Raw genomic sequence first — 15,370 nt, forward strand, 5'->3', positions numbered from 1 at the left:
AATAGATATTAATAGCTAATAGGGAGAGGAGAGTATGCTTTTATGTTTAAGATGACATTGCCATGGCTCCCGTGTATGCGGTGAGAGAGGGCTAGGCCCGGGAATATCTTGTAATCTTTATTTACGTTTTAATATAACCGTTCCTTCATCTTATCCCTATTATCCGATCTTCACTCTATCTATTATATCAAACCTTATCACGACAACTATCAGCATAACTCGCTAAGCACACTTAAGAGAACTATCTTTTTTGTAAATGGGAAATAGAATGTTAACATAAATGTAAGTAATACTTAATTACTTATAGATTATAAACCATATTTTAAAAAGCAGAGATCATAAACGTGTCACATTTAGGGGTTGTTTGGTTCATTCAGATATGAATGAGTCAGGTTTGAATGAACCTCTGTCCCATTCAGCAACAATAAGAAGTCTGAATGATTCAGGCCCCGTTTGTTTTTTTTAGAGATTTAAGTCTGAACCTGAATACCACATCTGAATGTTAAGAGGTGGTTCAAATGTCTGAAATCTGAATCATTAAGAGGTGGAGGCTAGAGACGAACCGCTAGTCGTCGGAGATGGAGCCTAGTCTCCGGGTTAGAAGTTAATAGAGGCCGGAGACAAACGTATGTTTTTTTGGGTTAAGAGGTTTTCAGACTCACTAAAAGCTCTTACTGGTTCAGATGCTATTAAAACGTTGAACCTCTTAATGCCAGAAAAAAAAAACAGCCCCACGTCTGATTACGTCTGACCGAATCAGACGTTTTCCTCTATTCAGAGAAAAGAGGCAAAAACAAACAGGGCCTCAGACAAAATTTTAACCATTCAGATGTTTTTCTTTTTGGAACCAAACAGTCTGAAGTCTGAATGAATCAGATGTTTACATCTTAATGGTTCCATTCAGATGTAAACAAACAGCCCCTAACCTAATTAACACGATAGGCTAAGCATAATATATGCATCATAAACAGGTTAAACGGGCAAGGTTCAAACTTCGAACCAAAACCCATTAGCCCCAAACACATATTTCCATACCTATAATAATCCCAGAACATGTAACAAAACACAAACTAAATTTTTTCATAGTGTTTCCATTTGCTAAATAAAATGATTAAAATCGTTAAACTGAAAACGCTCAAAAACAGTGAAACCTGTGTTTTACTTAAACTACTCTTCGGCCATATCATCATCCTCGCTTCCTGCAGATTCTGAACCATCTTCGGCAATAGCATCATCTTCACCACTATTTCCTGCAGAAAATACGTTACCAAAAATTACTGTGCCGGAGCATAATCCATCCTCGATCTTGATAAGCTCGAGGGTCAATCTCGGTCCAATCTCTTGAAGCTTGACAGCACTTTTAGTAGACGCCTTATTAACTCTCCCAACATCACTTGCTAAGCTTACAGTTGCTGCTTCCTCATCTCCCTCGCTTTCTGATCCATATCCCACTCTTTTCATCACAAAACAAAAACAAATTATTCGTTATATCATTACGAAAATGTATATTACTAATACCGCTTGAGATAGTGGGAAGAGAAGTACATACTTTGTGATGAAGTCGCTCACGTCTTGAAGGCTTCTAAGATCAGGCACTTTGTGGTTTTGAACAAATTTTCTGATTCTACGAGAAACACCAACCGGCTGCAATCGAATAGAATAGTGTCGAAAGTCAATAAGTTTCGTTTCCTTATTGTAATTTAGTAACACGATCCTTTGGCATGACGAAAGTTTAACCTACAAGTACAGTCAAATTAATCCATATATATATTGATACACAAACATATATATACACACACACACACGAAAGAATACTCACAGTGTTGATGTCAATGGCGGGGAAAATGTTTTGAAACATAATGGTAGTCAGCTTCAAATGTTGCTCGCCCGTTCCGAAACCCGACATCACAATCTGAAAATATATATAAAACCACATACGTATCAATTATTAAAATTGATAATAGTGTATAAAACCATAATATAAACATGAAGCATGTAAAGTAAAAACATACCAATGGAGAGTTTTTAAAAAGATCTTTTGGTACTCTCGGGCGCAACTGAGAGTTAACAATATCAACCGCCAACGAGTACTCCTGAATTTTGAAAGTAATAGTGGGACCCTGTGGTGTTCTCGCTACTCTCAAGTACGGTGAAGTGCCCGTTTTCGACAACATGAGAAAATGTGTAACTCCCATGGGCCCAGCAACGTTCAAGAAATCTTTAAGCTTGTTTCGCTTCTTCTCCTGCAAGAACATAATAATATTATAAACAAACAAGTAACTAACTAACCAACAGCTTTAACTAACTAACTAACTACCTTTAAGTTTAACGCGGTGTACGGAAGCATAACTTTTCTCAAATCCATTTGTAACTGTTTGAGTGTAGCGGGTAATTTCAACCGTGAAAACACAAAGCTTCTTGGTATCTTGTCACCCGTGACATGATCGACATTTTGCAGAGGTTGCTTCTTTATCGGCTTCACAAACGCCACCTTCTTTTTCTAAAATGTGTGTAATGACATATTAACAGATTAATTATTGTGTGCACGCGTTTAAATATCTTGAATAGCTATAAATTGAGGAAAATTACTTACATTACGAAAACGCGCCATCTGTTGATTAATCGATGTCCTAAACTATTCCTCCCGGCACAAACTACATCAAAAACATATGATTAGTACTATTTACACACACATATATATTATATATATCAAATGGACCAGGTTTATTTCATTTACTTTAAATTGTTTTGATAAGCAGTATATCAAATGTAATTGTAAGTTTAAATAAATTCACTAAATAAATAATAAATATGAAAATGAAATGTTGTTTTAAAGAAATCTGAATACACAGATTAAATAACAGTTGAATTTGGTTTATGTTCATTGTAACTTGCATCAAAAATAACTTTAATATAACTAAATTGACACCATAATCTATAATTTACAAGTGAGCAAAAACCGACAAAACCAAACCAAAAATCGACGAAACCGAGCCGAAAATCGACAAACCGAACCAAAATACACCGAACAAAACAGTTATCGGTTACTTTTTATATCCTTGATTAACCGACCCAAACCGAGCCAAAAATCGGCAAAGCCGAACCAAAATTAAACGAAAAGCAGTTATCAATTATTTTTTATATCCTCGATTAACCGAACCAAACCGAGCCACAAATCTACGAGACCAAGCCAAAAATCTACAAACCAAACTAAAAAATTAACTGAAAAGCAGTTATCGGTTATTGTTATACCCTCGATTAACCGAAACAAAATTAACCGAAAAGCATTTATAGGTTATTTTTTAGACCCTCAATTAACCGAACCAAACCGAGACAGAAATCTACAAAACAGAACCGAAATCTATGAAACCGAGCCGAAAATAGACGAAACCGAACCAAAAAATTAACTGAAAATCAGTTATCTGTTATTTTTAATCCCCTTAATTAACCGAACCTAAGCATTCATATATTCTAGCTTTTACAGTTTTACCCCTCCATGCCAAGTATTTCATGTTTTATCCCACCATTTCCTGTATTTGTACCTATATTTATATATTCATTTCATGTAATTCCTCCAAGTAAAAATTCTAGCCTAAATTTGATTTTAGTTAACCGAGTAAACCGAACCGATTACCCACAAACCAATTGGTTAATATCCATCCATTACAAAGTTGCAAACTTTATCTAACATTAATAACCACAAAGAGCAAAATAACTTGTAATTCGTATCTTACAAGTGCAAAATCCGCAGATACATGAGAATTAATAACAAAATTTATAATTAAACAATAATATACAGAATGAATTTGAGTTTGATTAGTACCTGGTTTACGGCTGTGGTGTTAGCTAATGAATTGGAACAAAGGGTTTTGTGTGTTCAGAATATTATTATTATTATTATTATTATTATTAGGGTTTTGTGTTAACAAGACGATGATAATTAAAGTCTTACAGCAAAGGTGAAGAGTGAGTATTATTTAGGTATGGGCTTTGTCGGATTTCAGGCCCAATCAGATTTTGGGCCTAGCCATCGGATTGGATTATTCGGTTCGGATTGTTCGGATTTGGAATTTTTAAGACCCTGTACAAAATCCAATCCGATATAAATTAGGGGTGTTCCTATCTGATCCGAATTGATTTTTGATGGATTTGGATAATCTGAAATAATCCAAATAACCCAAAATAAATGGTATAACAAACATTCAAACAAACGTCTGATTAAATAAAAATACTAAACTGAAAAATTAAAAATAAAACGTACACAAACAAAAGTTAAATTTCAAACAAAAGTCTAATTAAATCCATGATCCATCTTAATTCTAAAAGTTAAAACAATATACGAATAGTCAAACTTCAAATAATTAAAACATATGTTAATTATTTTGGTTTATTGACTTATTCAGATATCCGAATAATCCAAACTATTTGATTTTTTTGAAATCCCTACCCGAATCTGATCGAAACCGAATTAGTTATTTGGATCGTATTATTCGGATTTCGGTTTCGTTTTTTTTCAGATTTCGGATTTCCTAAACACCCCAACAAACCAGTATAGGGGACCCTGGTTATTAAGATGTGTAGGAGAATCCGGTTACGAACTAATATTAGCCGTAGGCGTCTGGTTATGCACTCGAACACGAGCCGATTAGATACGGTTATTTGTAGTGGTGGGTTAGTGTCTGATTAAACGCTGGTGACTAATATTTGATTGTAATCTAACGGCAATATAGTTGTTTCTAGCCGTTATAAATCAGTTACTGTCCTTTCTAACTTGGTGTGAATAAGTATTGGGTGGTAGGGTTTGATTACACCACATGTCTAGTAAATGCAAAGAATGCTCAGTCCTTAAAGGCGTAAATGGAAATGAAACAATGTGGTGTTGATACTAGAAACAACTATAACCCTTGAAATTTCACCAGGTTCGATATATGGTTGATGTTAAGATAACACTATTATGACTCGTTGCAAGAATCGTTACGCTTCCTCAATTCCACGTACAACTTCGCTACGAGCTCACGTGGCAAAACAATGCAAGACAATTAAAGCTAAAATTAAAGCACATGTAAAAATAGGTTGTTATGTTTATTGTTATAACAATAAACATAGTCTAGAAAATGACTTGTTTTACATGGTTAAATGAGTTACGGAGTTCTCATAGAGTTACAAAAGAAAGGTTGTTGATTAGCTCTTCATAGTCCACACTCTCCAATGCGTTCAAAGTAGTTTTTATTGTCAATTCATTAAGTATTATTTATGTCATTGCGGATCGTAAGTAGGACTTATGTATTATAAAAACAATCAACTTGCTTCAAATATATTTGAAAGTTCACTAGGTAATAATGTGTCAACAAATCCTAAAGCGATCAACATAATCTGATACAATGATTTGGTACAATAGTTAGGAGATCAATCCAAACCATACTGCTTATTTCTCGTTACCTTCTTATTCCTTTAACAGTCATAATACTAAGGGGCTACTTAGACCCATCAACTGAGCCATTACGAGGGTTAACCGATTTAAAGGTTCCATTCAACACGTTAATAAATCTAACTGATTCAAGGGTTTCCTTTAAGAGAAATAAACACATTTTGATTATGATTGATTCAAAGGTACCCTATTAATGGATCATCGTTAATAGGCTCTCAGACAACCCCTAACTTAACTACCAATTCAAAAGTTGGTTAAGTTTGATACTCTCTATTCATGATTATTACACTTGGTAATTTATGGATAAACTAACATGACACGTGACAGTTATTACAATCTAAATTAAAGTAAGTTGGTTGTTTGGCTAGCTTCTGACTCGAACGATTGGTTTTGGCTTCTTGTCGATAAAAGGTATGGTATTGTAACCCAAACTAACCGCTTAACTTCTGTTAAGCTGTATTTTTCCCCTGCATTCTCGTGAAATACAATAATATTATGTATATGTATTGTATCTATGAATCATATTGATGATTTTAAATTTAAAAACTATTACAAACTTCTGTCTTAAGAAAACCATTTTGAAACGTTAAACCGCCAAACTAGTGAAACTTACATGTCCGACCGGCCACCTAAACGATCAGTTTGGTTTGTCGTTCCTCAAAAACGTAGCTAGCAGTCTGGTCCATAATTTCATTAAATGTTATAATACGACTGAACCGAAACGTGAAGACGTTCCATGTAACCACCTTGGGTTTAGGTGAAAAGTAACTTTTACCCCTTAATCTTTACACCACATGCTAAACTCAACCCCTACAATTTATCTTCGTTTATAACACACGGCGGATTCAAATATCAACAAAATTAGGTCAAATTTTCAAGCTTTTATTTTCCGCTAATTCATTCTCCACATACAAATTAGGGTTTTGAAGCAACAAACAGAGGCTAAATTCATTGCCTTTAGCCATTAATTTGAAAAATTAGAAGGTAACATCCTGTTCATATCTATATTCTTTGCTTTTATTTGTTATCCCAGCTGTCTTTTGTTGTTTATAATTAGGGTTTTCAAAGTTTAAAGCTCAATGTCTGTAAATATATACATATAGATAGAAATTTATTGAAAAAGGTTAAATTTTTATTCATATTTGAGCTCAAGAAATTGGGCATTTGATTTTCAAGAAAATTTTTTATTTTGTTTTTTTTATGCACATTAAGTGTTCGACGATATGCCTATTTTGAAATTCTCAAGATTTTTATGTCGTGTGTTGTTTATAATTAGGGTTTACAAAGTTTAAAGTTCAATGTGTGTATATATATACATATATAGAGAGAAATTTATTGTAAAAAGGTTAAATTTTTTATTTATATATGAGTATAAGAAATCAGGGGTGTGCCCGGTTCGGTTCGGTTTTGTTATTAGCCTCAACCGAATTAACCAATCGGTTTTCGGTTAATCGGTTAATAACCAAAATCAAATTTGGGTTAAAATTTTTAGTTAGAAATGCATGAGGTGCATGCATAAATACACGAAATGAAGGTGTCTTGTGTTGTTTATAGTTAGGGTTTACAAAGTTCAATGTGTGTAGATATACATATAGATAGAAATTTATTGAAAAAGGTTAAATTTTTATTCATGTCTGAGCACAAGAAATTGGGCATTTGATTTTCAATTTATATTATAATTTTGAATTTTTTGTGATGTAAATTTTGTAGCTAGAGAAACATCTGTTGGAAGTTTGTATATTGTATATGTGGATATACATATAGAGAGAAACTTATTGAATAAGGTTAAACTTATTTATACCTTAGCACAAGAAATTAGGGGCGTGCATGGTTCGGTTTGGTTATTGACATCAACCGAATTAACCAATCAGTTTTCGGTTTATTCGGTTAAGGTTTTTGGTTCGGTTAATTTCGCTTAATAACCAAAATCAAACCTGGGTTAAAATTTGTAGTTAGAAATACATGAGGTGCATTCATAAATACATGAAACGAAGGTGTAAAATGAGAAATCGGGCATTTGGTTTCGTTTTATATTATATTTTTGAATTGTTTGTGATGTAAACTTTGTGGCTAGAAAAATACATTTGTTAGAAGTTTGTACAGTACTATAGTATATATTATGGGAATCTGACATATTTGTTTATTAGCTCTATTTGTAGTTAAGTTAACCAAGAGATGGAGAATTCTTCAAGTGCTGAAAAACGGAAGCTAGCGAATGAAAGCCCAGATGCTGAACCATCAAAGAAACAACTCGTTGTTGCAAGAACTTGTGTTCATGAGGTAGCTGTTCCAAATGGGTACACGCCAAGTAAAGATGAAGCTATCCACGGGTCTTTATCGGATCCGGTTTATAATGGGACGATGGCTAAAACGTACCCGTTTGTTCTTGACCCATTTCAACAAATATCCGTTTCGTGTTTGGAGCGAAAAGAGTCGATTTTGGTATCGGCGCACACGTCGGCTGGGAAAACCGCTGTTGCGGAGTATGCGATTGCGATGGCTTTTAGAGACAAGCAACGGGTCATTTACACGTCTCCGTTAAAAGCTTTAAGCAATCAGAAATACAGAGAGTTAAGTCAAGAGTTTTCTGATGTCGGGTTGATGACAGGTGATGTCACACTCTCTCCAAATGCAAGTTGTTTAGTCATGACAACCGAGATTCTTAGGGGAATGCTTTATAGAGGATCCGAGGTTTTGAAAGAAGTTGCATGGGTTATATTTGATGAGATTCACTACATGAAAGATCGTGAACGAGGGGTAGTTTGGGAAGAAAGTATAATTTTTTTACCGCCAGCTATTAAGATGGTTTTTCTTTCTGCAACAATGTCGAATGCTACCGAGTTTGCTGAATGGATTTGCAACATACATAAGCAGCCGTGTCACGTGGTGTATACTGATTTTAGACCCACACCTTTACAGCATTACGTGTTTCCCATGGGAGGCTCGGGATTGTACCTTGTGGTGGATGAAAACGAGCAGTTTAGAGAGGATAATTTCTTGAAATTGCAAGACACTTTTACTAAGCAGAAGCAAGTTGGTGGGAATCTAAGTGGAAGTAATAAATCAAGTGGGAGAATCGCAAAAGCAGGAAACGCTTCCGGTGGATCTGATATTTACAAAATTGTGAAGGTGTTTCTCTTTTTTCAATGTTAATATACTTTTATAACTCTTTTTAGTCTATTTTTTTTCTTGGTTTTTCTCTATTGATTATAATCAATTAAGTGGTTAATATATGTTTCAGATGATAATGGAAAGAAAGTTTCAACCGGTTATAATCTTCAGCTTTAGTAGAAGAGAATGTGAGCAACACGCAATGTCAATGGCCAAACTTGATTTTAATACCCAAGAAGAAAAGGAAATTGTGGAACAAGTCTTCAATAATGCAATATTATGCTTGAGTGAAGATGATAGAAGCCTTCCCGCAATCGAGTTAATGTTACCATTATTGCAACGAGGCATTGCTGTTCATCATTCGGGCCTTCTTCCCATTATTAAAGAACTTGTTGAACTTTTATTTCAAGAAGGGCTTGTAAAAGCACTATTTGCAACAGAAACAGTAAAATTTCATCTTTTTTTTTTCTGCAAGAATTTTTCTTTAGAATTCAGATGGTTTTTTGATCCTTTATTATTTTAGATTATATTAATATTTTTTATTTGCTAAACTGTGTAGTTTGCTATGGGGTTAAACATGCCTGCAAAAACTGTTGTTTTTACTAGTGTTAGGAAATGGGACGGTGATAGCCATCGGTATGTAGGATCTGGTGAATATATTCAGGTGAGTCTCATAACTTTATTAAATAATAATAATACGTAGTCTGTATTGCCATAGGTTTCTTATTTTATTTTTGTGTATTTTTTACTTGTAGATGAGTGGGCGAGCTGGACGTCGTGGCAAAGATGAACGTGGTATATGCATTATAATGATCGATGAACAGGTAAGTTGCATAATTACATAGTAATTATTTATATAGTATCCGAATGAAATAGTTAATGGTAACATATATTTATATATTCTCAGATGGAGATGAATACTCTTAAGGACGTGGTGTTAGGGAAACCAGCACCACTGGTCAGTACTTTCAGGCTGAGTTACTACTCAATATTGAACTTAATGAGACGTGCCGAGGGCCAGTTTACAGCAGAACATGTTATCAAACATTCTTTTCACCAGTTTCAGTATGAAAAGGTTTCTTTTAATCCAAATTATCAACACCTTTTTTAAAACAACAAATAAATAGTAGCTTCTAACGTATGTTTTTTACCTGCTTTTCAGACGTTACCTGATATTGGGAAAAGGGTTTCTACGTTAGAAGATGAAGTAGCTAAGCTTGATGCTTCTGGGGAGGTAGCTAACTAACTAACTGTAAATTTGTTTGAAGTTATTTATTTGGTTACTCAATGTATAATGAGTTTATATGTTTTCGTTTGTTATTTTTAAGGCTGATGTTGCTGAATATCATAAACTTAAACTTGAAATCTCTGAACTCGAGAAGAAGATGATGTCAGAATTAACGAAACCCGAAAGAGCTTTATATTTTCTTCTACCTGGTAGACTGGTATGTTATCTGATCATATGTCTTGACTGTCTTTTTTGATTGGGAAGAGGTCAACTTTACTAATCTTTTTAAGTATATCTAACACAGGTTAAGGTTAAAGAAGGTGGAACAGATTGGGGGTGGGGAGTGGTCGTCAATGTGGTAAAAAAACCGGCCCCACCAACAGGCTCATCTCCTGCTACATCACGTGGTAGTGGTTATATAGTCGATACTTTGCTTCATTGTTCTGTTACGTCAAGTGAAAGTGGTTCTCGTCCTAAACCTTCTCCGCCTCGTGCTGGTGAAAAGGGCGAAATGCATGTGGTGAGTCACCCTGACCGTGTTGACTTTTTTTTACCTTGTTGACTTTTTTTACCAGGTTGACCAAGTTGACTTAAAACTTGTTTTTCAGGTTCCTGTTCAGTTGCTTTTGATATCAGCGTTGAGCAAGCTCCGAATAACAATTCCTACTGATCTTCGTCCAGTGGAAGCACGCAAAAATATATTATTGGCGGTACAAGAGCTTGAAAAGCGGTTTCCTCAAGGTCTTCCTAAACTTAATCCCGTGAAGGTAAATGTTTAGAAAGTTTTAGTGTTAATATTTTATAGTTTATTATGACAATTTTTTTATTTTTATTTGAAAGGGATTAATTTTTAGCACATAACTGTGTTTGCCAGGATATGGGCATAGAAGAACCCGAGTTTGTTGACCTGGTCAACCAGATTGAGAAACTTGAACAGCAGTTGCTTTCTCATCCCTTAAACAAGGTTAAGCATCGAGTCTTGTTTTCTTGAAGAAAAATGTAGCACTGCTTCATACTATTTGAGGGAGAACGTTACACATTTTTATTTATATTTAAACATGATTTGTTTATGCCAGACTCAAGATGAAAACCAGATCGAATGTTTCAAGAGGAAAGCCGAAGTAAATCATGAAATTCAACAACTAAAGACAAAAATGCGTGATTCACAGGTAATTGTGACTTAGATATTGCGATTTTGTATATTATATGTATGCATGATCTCTTTACTCTTTTTAAGTTTATATGGATATTCTCGGCTTACATGTAAAAATATAATTTTGCAACAGCTTCAAAAGTTTCGTGACGAACTTAAAAACCGATCACGGGTTTTAAAGAAACTTGGACATATTGATAGTGAAGGTATAGTGCAAGTGAAGGGTCGTGCAGCCTGCTTAATTGACACAGGAGATGAACTATTAGTCACTGAATTAATGTTTAATGGTAATAAAACGAATTATTAATTTAATATATAGTGTTTAATGTTAAAGTTTCTAATATTACTTTGATGAATCAGGTACCTTTAATGATTTAGATCATCATCAAGTTGCAGCACTTGCAAGTTGCTTTATTCCCGGAGACAAATCAAGTGAACAAATACAGTTAAGACAAGAACTTTCTAAACCGTTACAGCAACTTCAAGATAGTGCACGAAGAATAGCAGAGGTGAGTTCTATAACAGTATAACTTAAGTTATTGAATAAAGATAATATAATAATAATAGTAATAGTAATAGTAATATTGTAATAGTAATAATATTGTAATAATAATAATAATAATAATAATAATAATAATTCAAATATGCAGATACAACACGAATGCAAATTGGAAGTCAATGTGGATGAGTATGTGGAGGCAGTGGTAAGACCATTCTTGATGGATGTTATATATTGTTGGTCAAAAGTAAGTTACAATTAATAGATTCATTTTTATTATATAATATCATATGAATAATAAACTATAATTAATGACAATGGTTTTATATTTTTCTAGGGAGCATCTTTTTCAGAAGTTACACAAATGACTGATATATTCGAGGGAAGTATTATTAGACTTGCTAGAAGGCTCGATGAGTTTTTAAATCAGGCAAGTTGCTACGCTTAAAATCTTGATATTTTGCTATTTATCATTTTATGAAATGAAAGTCAAACTAAGTCAACAATGTTTATTCATCAACTGTAACAGTTACGAGCTGCTGCTCAGGCTGTTGGTGAAGCGGGTTTAGAGGAAAAGTTTGGTGCTGCGAGTGAAAGTCTACGGCGAGGTATCATGTTTGCAAATTCTCTGTATCTGTGAGCCAACTTAGTTAAGATTTTATATTTATATTTTGCATTTTTTTTGCTTTGTTTTAGTATGATAAGAAACACATACACACCACATAAGTTAGGTGGTGTAGGATTCTGTTCATTTGTAACAACAGGGTTTGCTTTTAACTATAATTGGCACTTGTAGTTTTGAAGTTATAGATTTTCTTGTTTTTCCGTTGCTGCGTGTAAGATTTGAATCGCTTTTTTTATTTGTGATCATGAGAATTGTTACCGGTTTACCTATATTAACTTTTACACTTCTAAGCTTTTCAAATATATAAAGTTAAAATCGAATATATCAGCGAAGTTTAAACAAATAAACGAGCGTAAATGACGTTTGGTTTTTATCAACCTCACCCTATTAACTATTTAAATTTCCGTGTCTCTAAAACTCAAGCTTAGCTCGTTATTTATTATTCAAGCTCAAGCAATGCTTAATCTTTAGTTATTTTATTATAATTATTTTATATAAATTTTTATTTATTACAAAATCTGCATTATACAGTTATTTTATTCATAATAAATATTATTACTTATAGGATATTACCAGAAAATATTATATTTATTTAAATCATAGGATATTTAGACTTGAAAACTCTCTCAAGCTCGCTATATCAAGTTTGGATTCAAACTTGTTTACCTTAAAGAAGTCAAATTAATTTCATACAAATGTTGACTTGTTTCTTGTAATTGACCAGCTTCATGTAGAGAAATATGAAAATCTGAACACCAGTTGACTTTGAAACATTTAATTTAATAATAAGACATTTTGAAACATCAAGTCTCAACTTCCAACCATAAACCAAAAGATTACAAAACTATAAATGGCCATAATCTGTCACAAAACTTCAAAGTTATGAAACAAATTCTACCCTAAATCCCCTCATTTCACCCTAGATTCCAAACATTACCATCCTCCATTACATAAATAACTTATTTCGGGTTCGGTTTTGAACCAAAATATGTATTTGTTTCCATTATTTATATCTATATATGTATATATATATATATATAAATCAAAAGTCTTTATGCTATAGCCATCCCGGTGGGTAACTGCATAGGACTTGAGCATAGATTCTCGCCGTATTCAGGTTGTTTCCTTACCCCCGATGCGTACTTTTCTTTGTGTTCATCGACCGAGATCTGCTTGTACCGACATTCTTCACTACAAAATGCTTTCTCCCCTCTAAAATTTCAAAAAAACGAATAAATAAATTAGAAAAAGCCATAAATAGATGATATATACTTTTTAATCTCTAAAAACTAAATATGACTCGAATTAATTTTATAACACTCTCAAATTGATACGATATAGAGATCATGCTCCCTAATTCTTGACCTAGAAAATCAGGGTTTAACTTGTTACTAAAAAAATCAATACCCTATTAATCAACAGATTACCTTCAAGGGAATAATTAATAAAAGATAAAAAAAACTAGTGGAAGCCAGCTTAAACCTAAAATATACAAGATTGTCGCTTTATCTTCCTTAAACACTAGAGTAACCTTAAAAAACAACAATTGACTAGGCCAACGATATATTGAACTTGAACATAATCGAATCGCAAGATCAAGATCTTGATTGCATCATAAAGTTATTATCAAAAGGGAAACCAAGATCTTACTCAAACAAGAAAAAACATGATTTAATGTCAAGCTACAATTAACTCAAGATGATTACTATCTTATTACTTCCAAAGGCATAAACTTTGCATAAAAGAACCATAAAAATATAATTTTTTCCTTACTTGTAAATGAATATATCCAATCCATGAAGCTTCTTCTTGCAAAGATAACAAGAATTCAAGAAATCCACATCCTCAAACACCATCCCACCACCAACCACAACCGGAGGCGACGGCGAACAAAACACTCCACCACCACCACCATAACCAGCAACACCACCACTACTAACCCAATAGCTAGTAGTATGACCACCACTAACACCACTCTTTCTCTTAATCCCATCATCAAAATACTCTCTTTTCTTGATCAAGTTATTCCCCACATGTGATATCACACATGTATACTCCTCCGACAACTCAATACCTTCCTTACTCGGGTTTTTGCTAAATATCGGTATCGGGTTGGATCTAGGCGAAACCGAAAAAAACGGATTTTGGGTACTATGAACCAGTGATTCATCATCATTCATAGCAACCACAATTCCCAAGCCTACAACACCATTTTGCTCCCTAAATCTTTTTGCTGACCTGTTTTGATCATTTGAATTTGAAGACAAGAAAAAAGGCAGAGTCTTTAATGATAATCTTGATTTTTTAGTGGTACTACTACCCCTCTTGAAATCTGCCATTTTTGGACAAGATTTTATATGGGGTGTCTCAAGATTCAATCTTTTTATTATTATTTTGCTTAATTCACATCAAATCATCAAAAAGACAACAGGGTTTTTGAGGTAATTGAAAATCAAGACTGTATTTTGAGTTTATAAACACACACATATATATAGATACACACAAGTGGTTGTATGTATGTGTGTGTAAAAGTGGATTAGAAGGAGGGAGTAGAGAGAGATGGCTTAAGAGAGAAGGCCACCTGCTCTCTTCCTCTGCTTCATCTTTGAAACAGGTTCTTGTGTTTCAAGGAGAAAAAAGTAGAATAAAGAAGCCAAATGGCAATCTTGTAAATAACTCATAATTGAGGGGTTAAGTTTTATTATTATTTTGCTTTTTTTTTTTATATACTTTTCATTCCACTCCCTTGGTTTTATAAGTTCACATTTTCACTCCCTTGAACTTAGATTTGTCATATGTGAATAATGTATCTTATTATATTTAAATGAACACGTATATGTATATGCATTGTTGCAGAACTCACTAGACGCTAGTCGGGCAGTGGGAGTAGTGATTAGCAATCAATTGATATTTATAAGGATTAATCGGATTAGAATTTATATGTAATCTTTCAAATATAATATATATACCAATTTTTTTTTACCAAAGAGCGATTACTCGACGACTAGTTGGTGGGTACTGACAGTGTTGTAAAAATCGCTAGTCGGACGGTAAGATGGGGACTAACGGTTAATTAGGATTAATCGAGATTAATCCCGATTAATCGGATCAGACTTTAACGGATATTTTTTGTTTTATACACACACACACACATTTTATATGTATTTTTAAGTTTTATACATACGCAAACACATTTTGGCCGGAAATTGGTTGGAATCTCACTGGAAACCGCTTATTTTTGCTGGAATCTCGCCGGAAATCGCTAATTTTGGTCGTGATCTAGCCCGAAACCGTAGATTTTGGCCATAAACTTGTCAGAAATGGCC

At 33.7% G+C, this 15,370-nt stretch overlaps 3 protein-coding genes across 4 annotated transcripts; 1 reads left to right on the forward strand and 2 right to left on the reverse strand.

Annotated features, from left to right (window-relative positions):
* Nucleotides 1–998: 998 nt before the first annotated feature.
* LOC143551844 (peter Pan-like protein) lies at nt 999–2,635 on the reverse strand. The gene is made up of 6 exons (XM_077042187.1): nt 2,594–2,635; nt 2,318–2,500; nt 2,013–2,243; nt 1,820–1,912; nt 1,550–1,737; nt 999–1,453 (listed from the first exon to the last, which is right to left on the reverse strand). Exons 1-6 carry the CDS (start codon nt 2,609–2,611, stop codon nt 1,168–1,170), a joined length of 999 nt encoding a protein of 332 aa, XP_076898302.1. The 5' UTR covers nt 2,612–2,635; the 3' UTR covers nt 999–1,167.
* Nucleotides 2,636–6,295: 3,660 nt separating this feature from the next.
* On the forward strand, nt 6,296–12,270 carry LOC143551865 (DExH-box ATP-dependent RNA helicase DExH10-like). Of its 2 annotated transcripts, none has more exons than XM_077042211.1 (16): nt 6,296–6,412; nt 7,588–8,557; nt 8,670–8,984; nt 9,099–9,203; nt 9,295–9,363; nt 9,447–9,614; nt 9,702–9,773; nt 9,868–9,984; nt 10,072–10,287; nt 10,376–10,534; nt 10,642–10,731; nt 10,844–10,936; nt 11,054–11,207; nt 11,281–11,429; nt 11,571–11,666; nt 11,757–12,270. In XM_077042211.1, the coding sequence occupies exons 2-16, from the start codon at nt 7,604–7,606 to the stop codon at nt 11,865–11,867; spliced, it is 2,868 nt and encodes a 955-aa protein (XP_076898326.1). In that variant the 5' UTR covers nt 6,296–6,412; nt 7,588–7,603; the 3' UTR covers nt 11,868–12,270. The 2 variants fall into 2 exon arrangements, with proteins under 2 accessions (XP_076898326.1, XP_076898325.1); XM_077042210.1 differs by having other exon boundaries at nt 6,314–6,412; nt 7,576–8,557.
* A 533-nt stretch (nt 12,271–12,803) lies between these two features.
* On the reverse strand, nt 12,804–14,662 carry LOC143551866 (FCS-Like Zinc finger 14-like). The gene is made up of 2 exons (XM_077042212.1): nt 13,818–14,662; nt 12,804–13,256 (listed from the first exon to the last, which is right to left on the reverse strand). The coding sequence occupies exons 1-2, from the start codon at nt 14,381–14,383 to the stop codon at nt 13,097–13,099; spliced, it is 726 nt and encodes a 241-aa protein (XP_076898327.1). The 5' UTR covers nt 14,384–14,662; the 3' UTR covers nt 12,804–13,096.
* Nucleotides 14,663–15,370: the final 708 nt, after the last annotated feature.

Source organism: Bidens hawaiensis, unplaced genomic scaffold (genome assembly GCF_021521415.1).
Source record: "Bidens hawaiensis isolate Kalapana, Puna unplaced genomic scaffold, B.hawaiensis_p1.1 tig00016672_1, whole genome shotgun sequence".
In the NCBI taxonomy this organism is placed as follows: domain Eukaryota; kingdom Viridiplantae; phylum Streptophyta; class Magnoliopsida; order Asterales; family Asteraceae; genus Bidens; species Bidens hawaiensis.

Coding starts and splice junctions, on each gene's coding strand:
- LOC143551844 (XM_077042187.1), bottom strand. Junction 2,244..2,317: donor ACACCGCGTTAAACTTAAAG/GTAGTTAGTTAG, acceptor ATGTTCTTGCAG/GAGAAGAAGCGAAACAAGCT. Junction 1,738..1,819: donor CCGCCATTGACATCAACACT/GTGAGTATTCTT, acceptor CTGTACTTGTAG/GTTAAACTTTCGTCATGCCA.
- LOC143551866 (XM_077042212.1), bottom strand. CDS start 14,383: ATGGCAGATTTCAAGAGGGGTAGTAGTACCACTAAAAAATCAAGATTA. Junction 13,257..13,817: donor TTGGATATATTCATTTACAA/GTAAGGAAAAAA, acceptor TTGAAATTTTAG/AGGGGAGAAAGCATTTTGTA.
- LOC143551865 (XM_077042211.1), top strand. CDS start 7,604: ATGGAGAATTCTTCAAGTGCTGAAAAACGGAAGCTAGCGAATGAAAGC. Junction 9,985..10,071: donor TTCTTCTACCTGGTAGACTG/GTATGTTATCTG, acceptor TATCTAACACAG/GTTAAGGTTAAAGAAGGTGG. Junction 10,937..11,053: donor CAAAAATGCGTGATTCACAG/GTAATTGTGACT, acceptor ATTTTGCAACAG/CTTCAAAAGTTTCGTGACGA.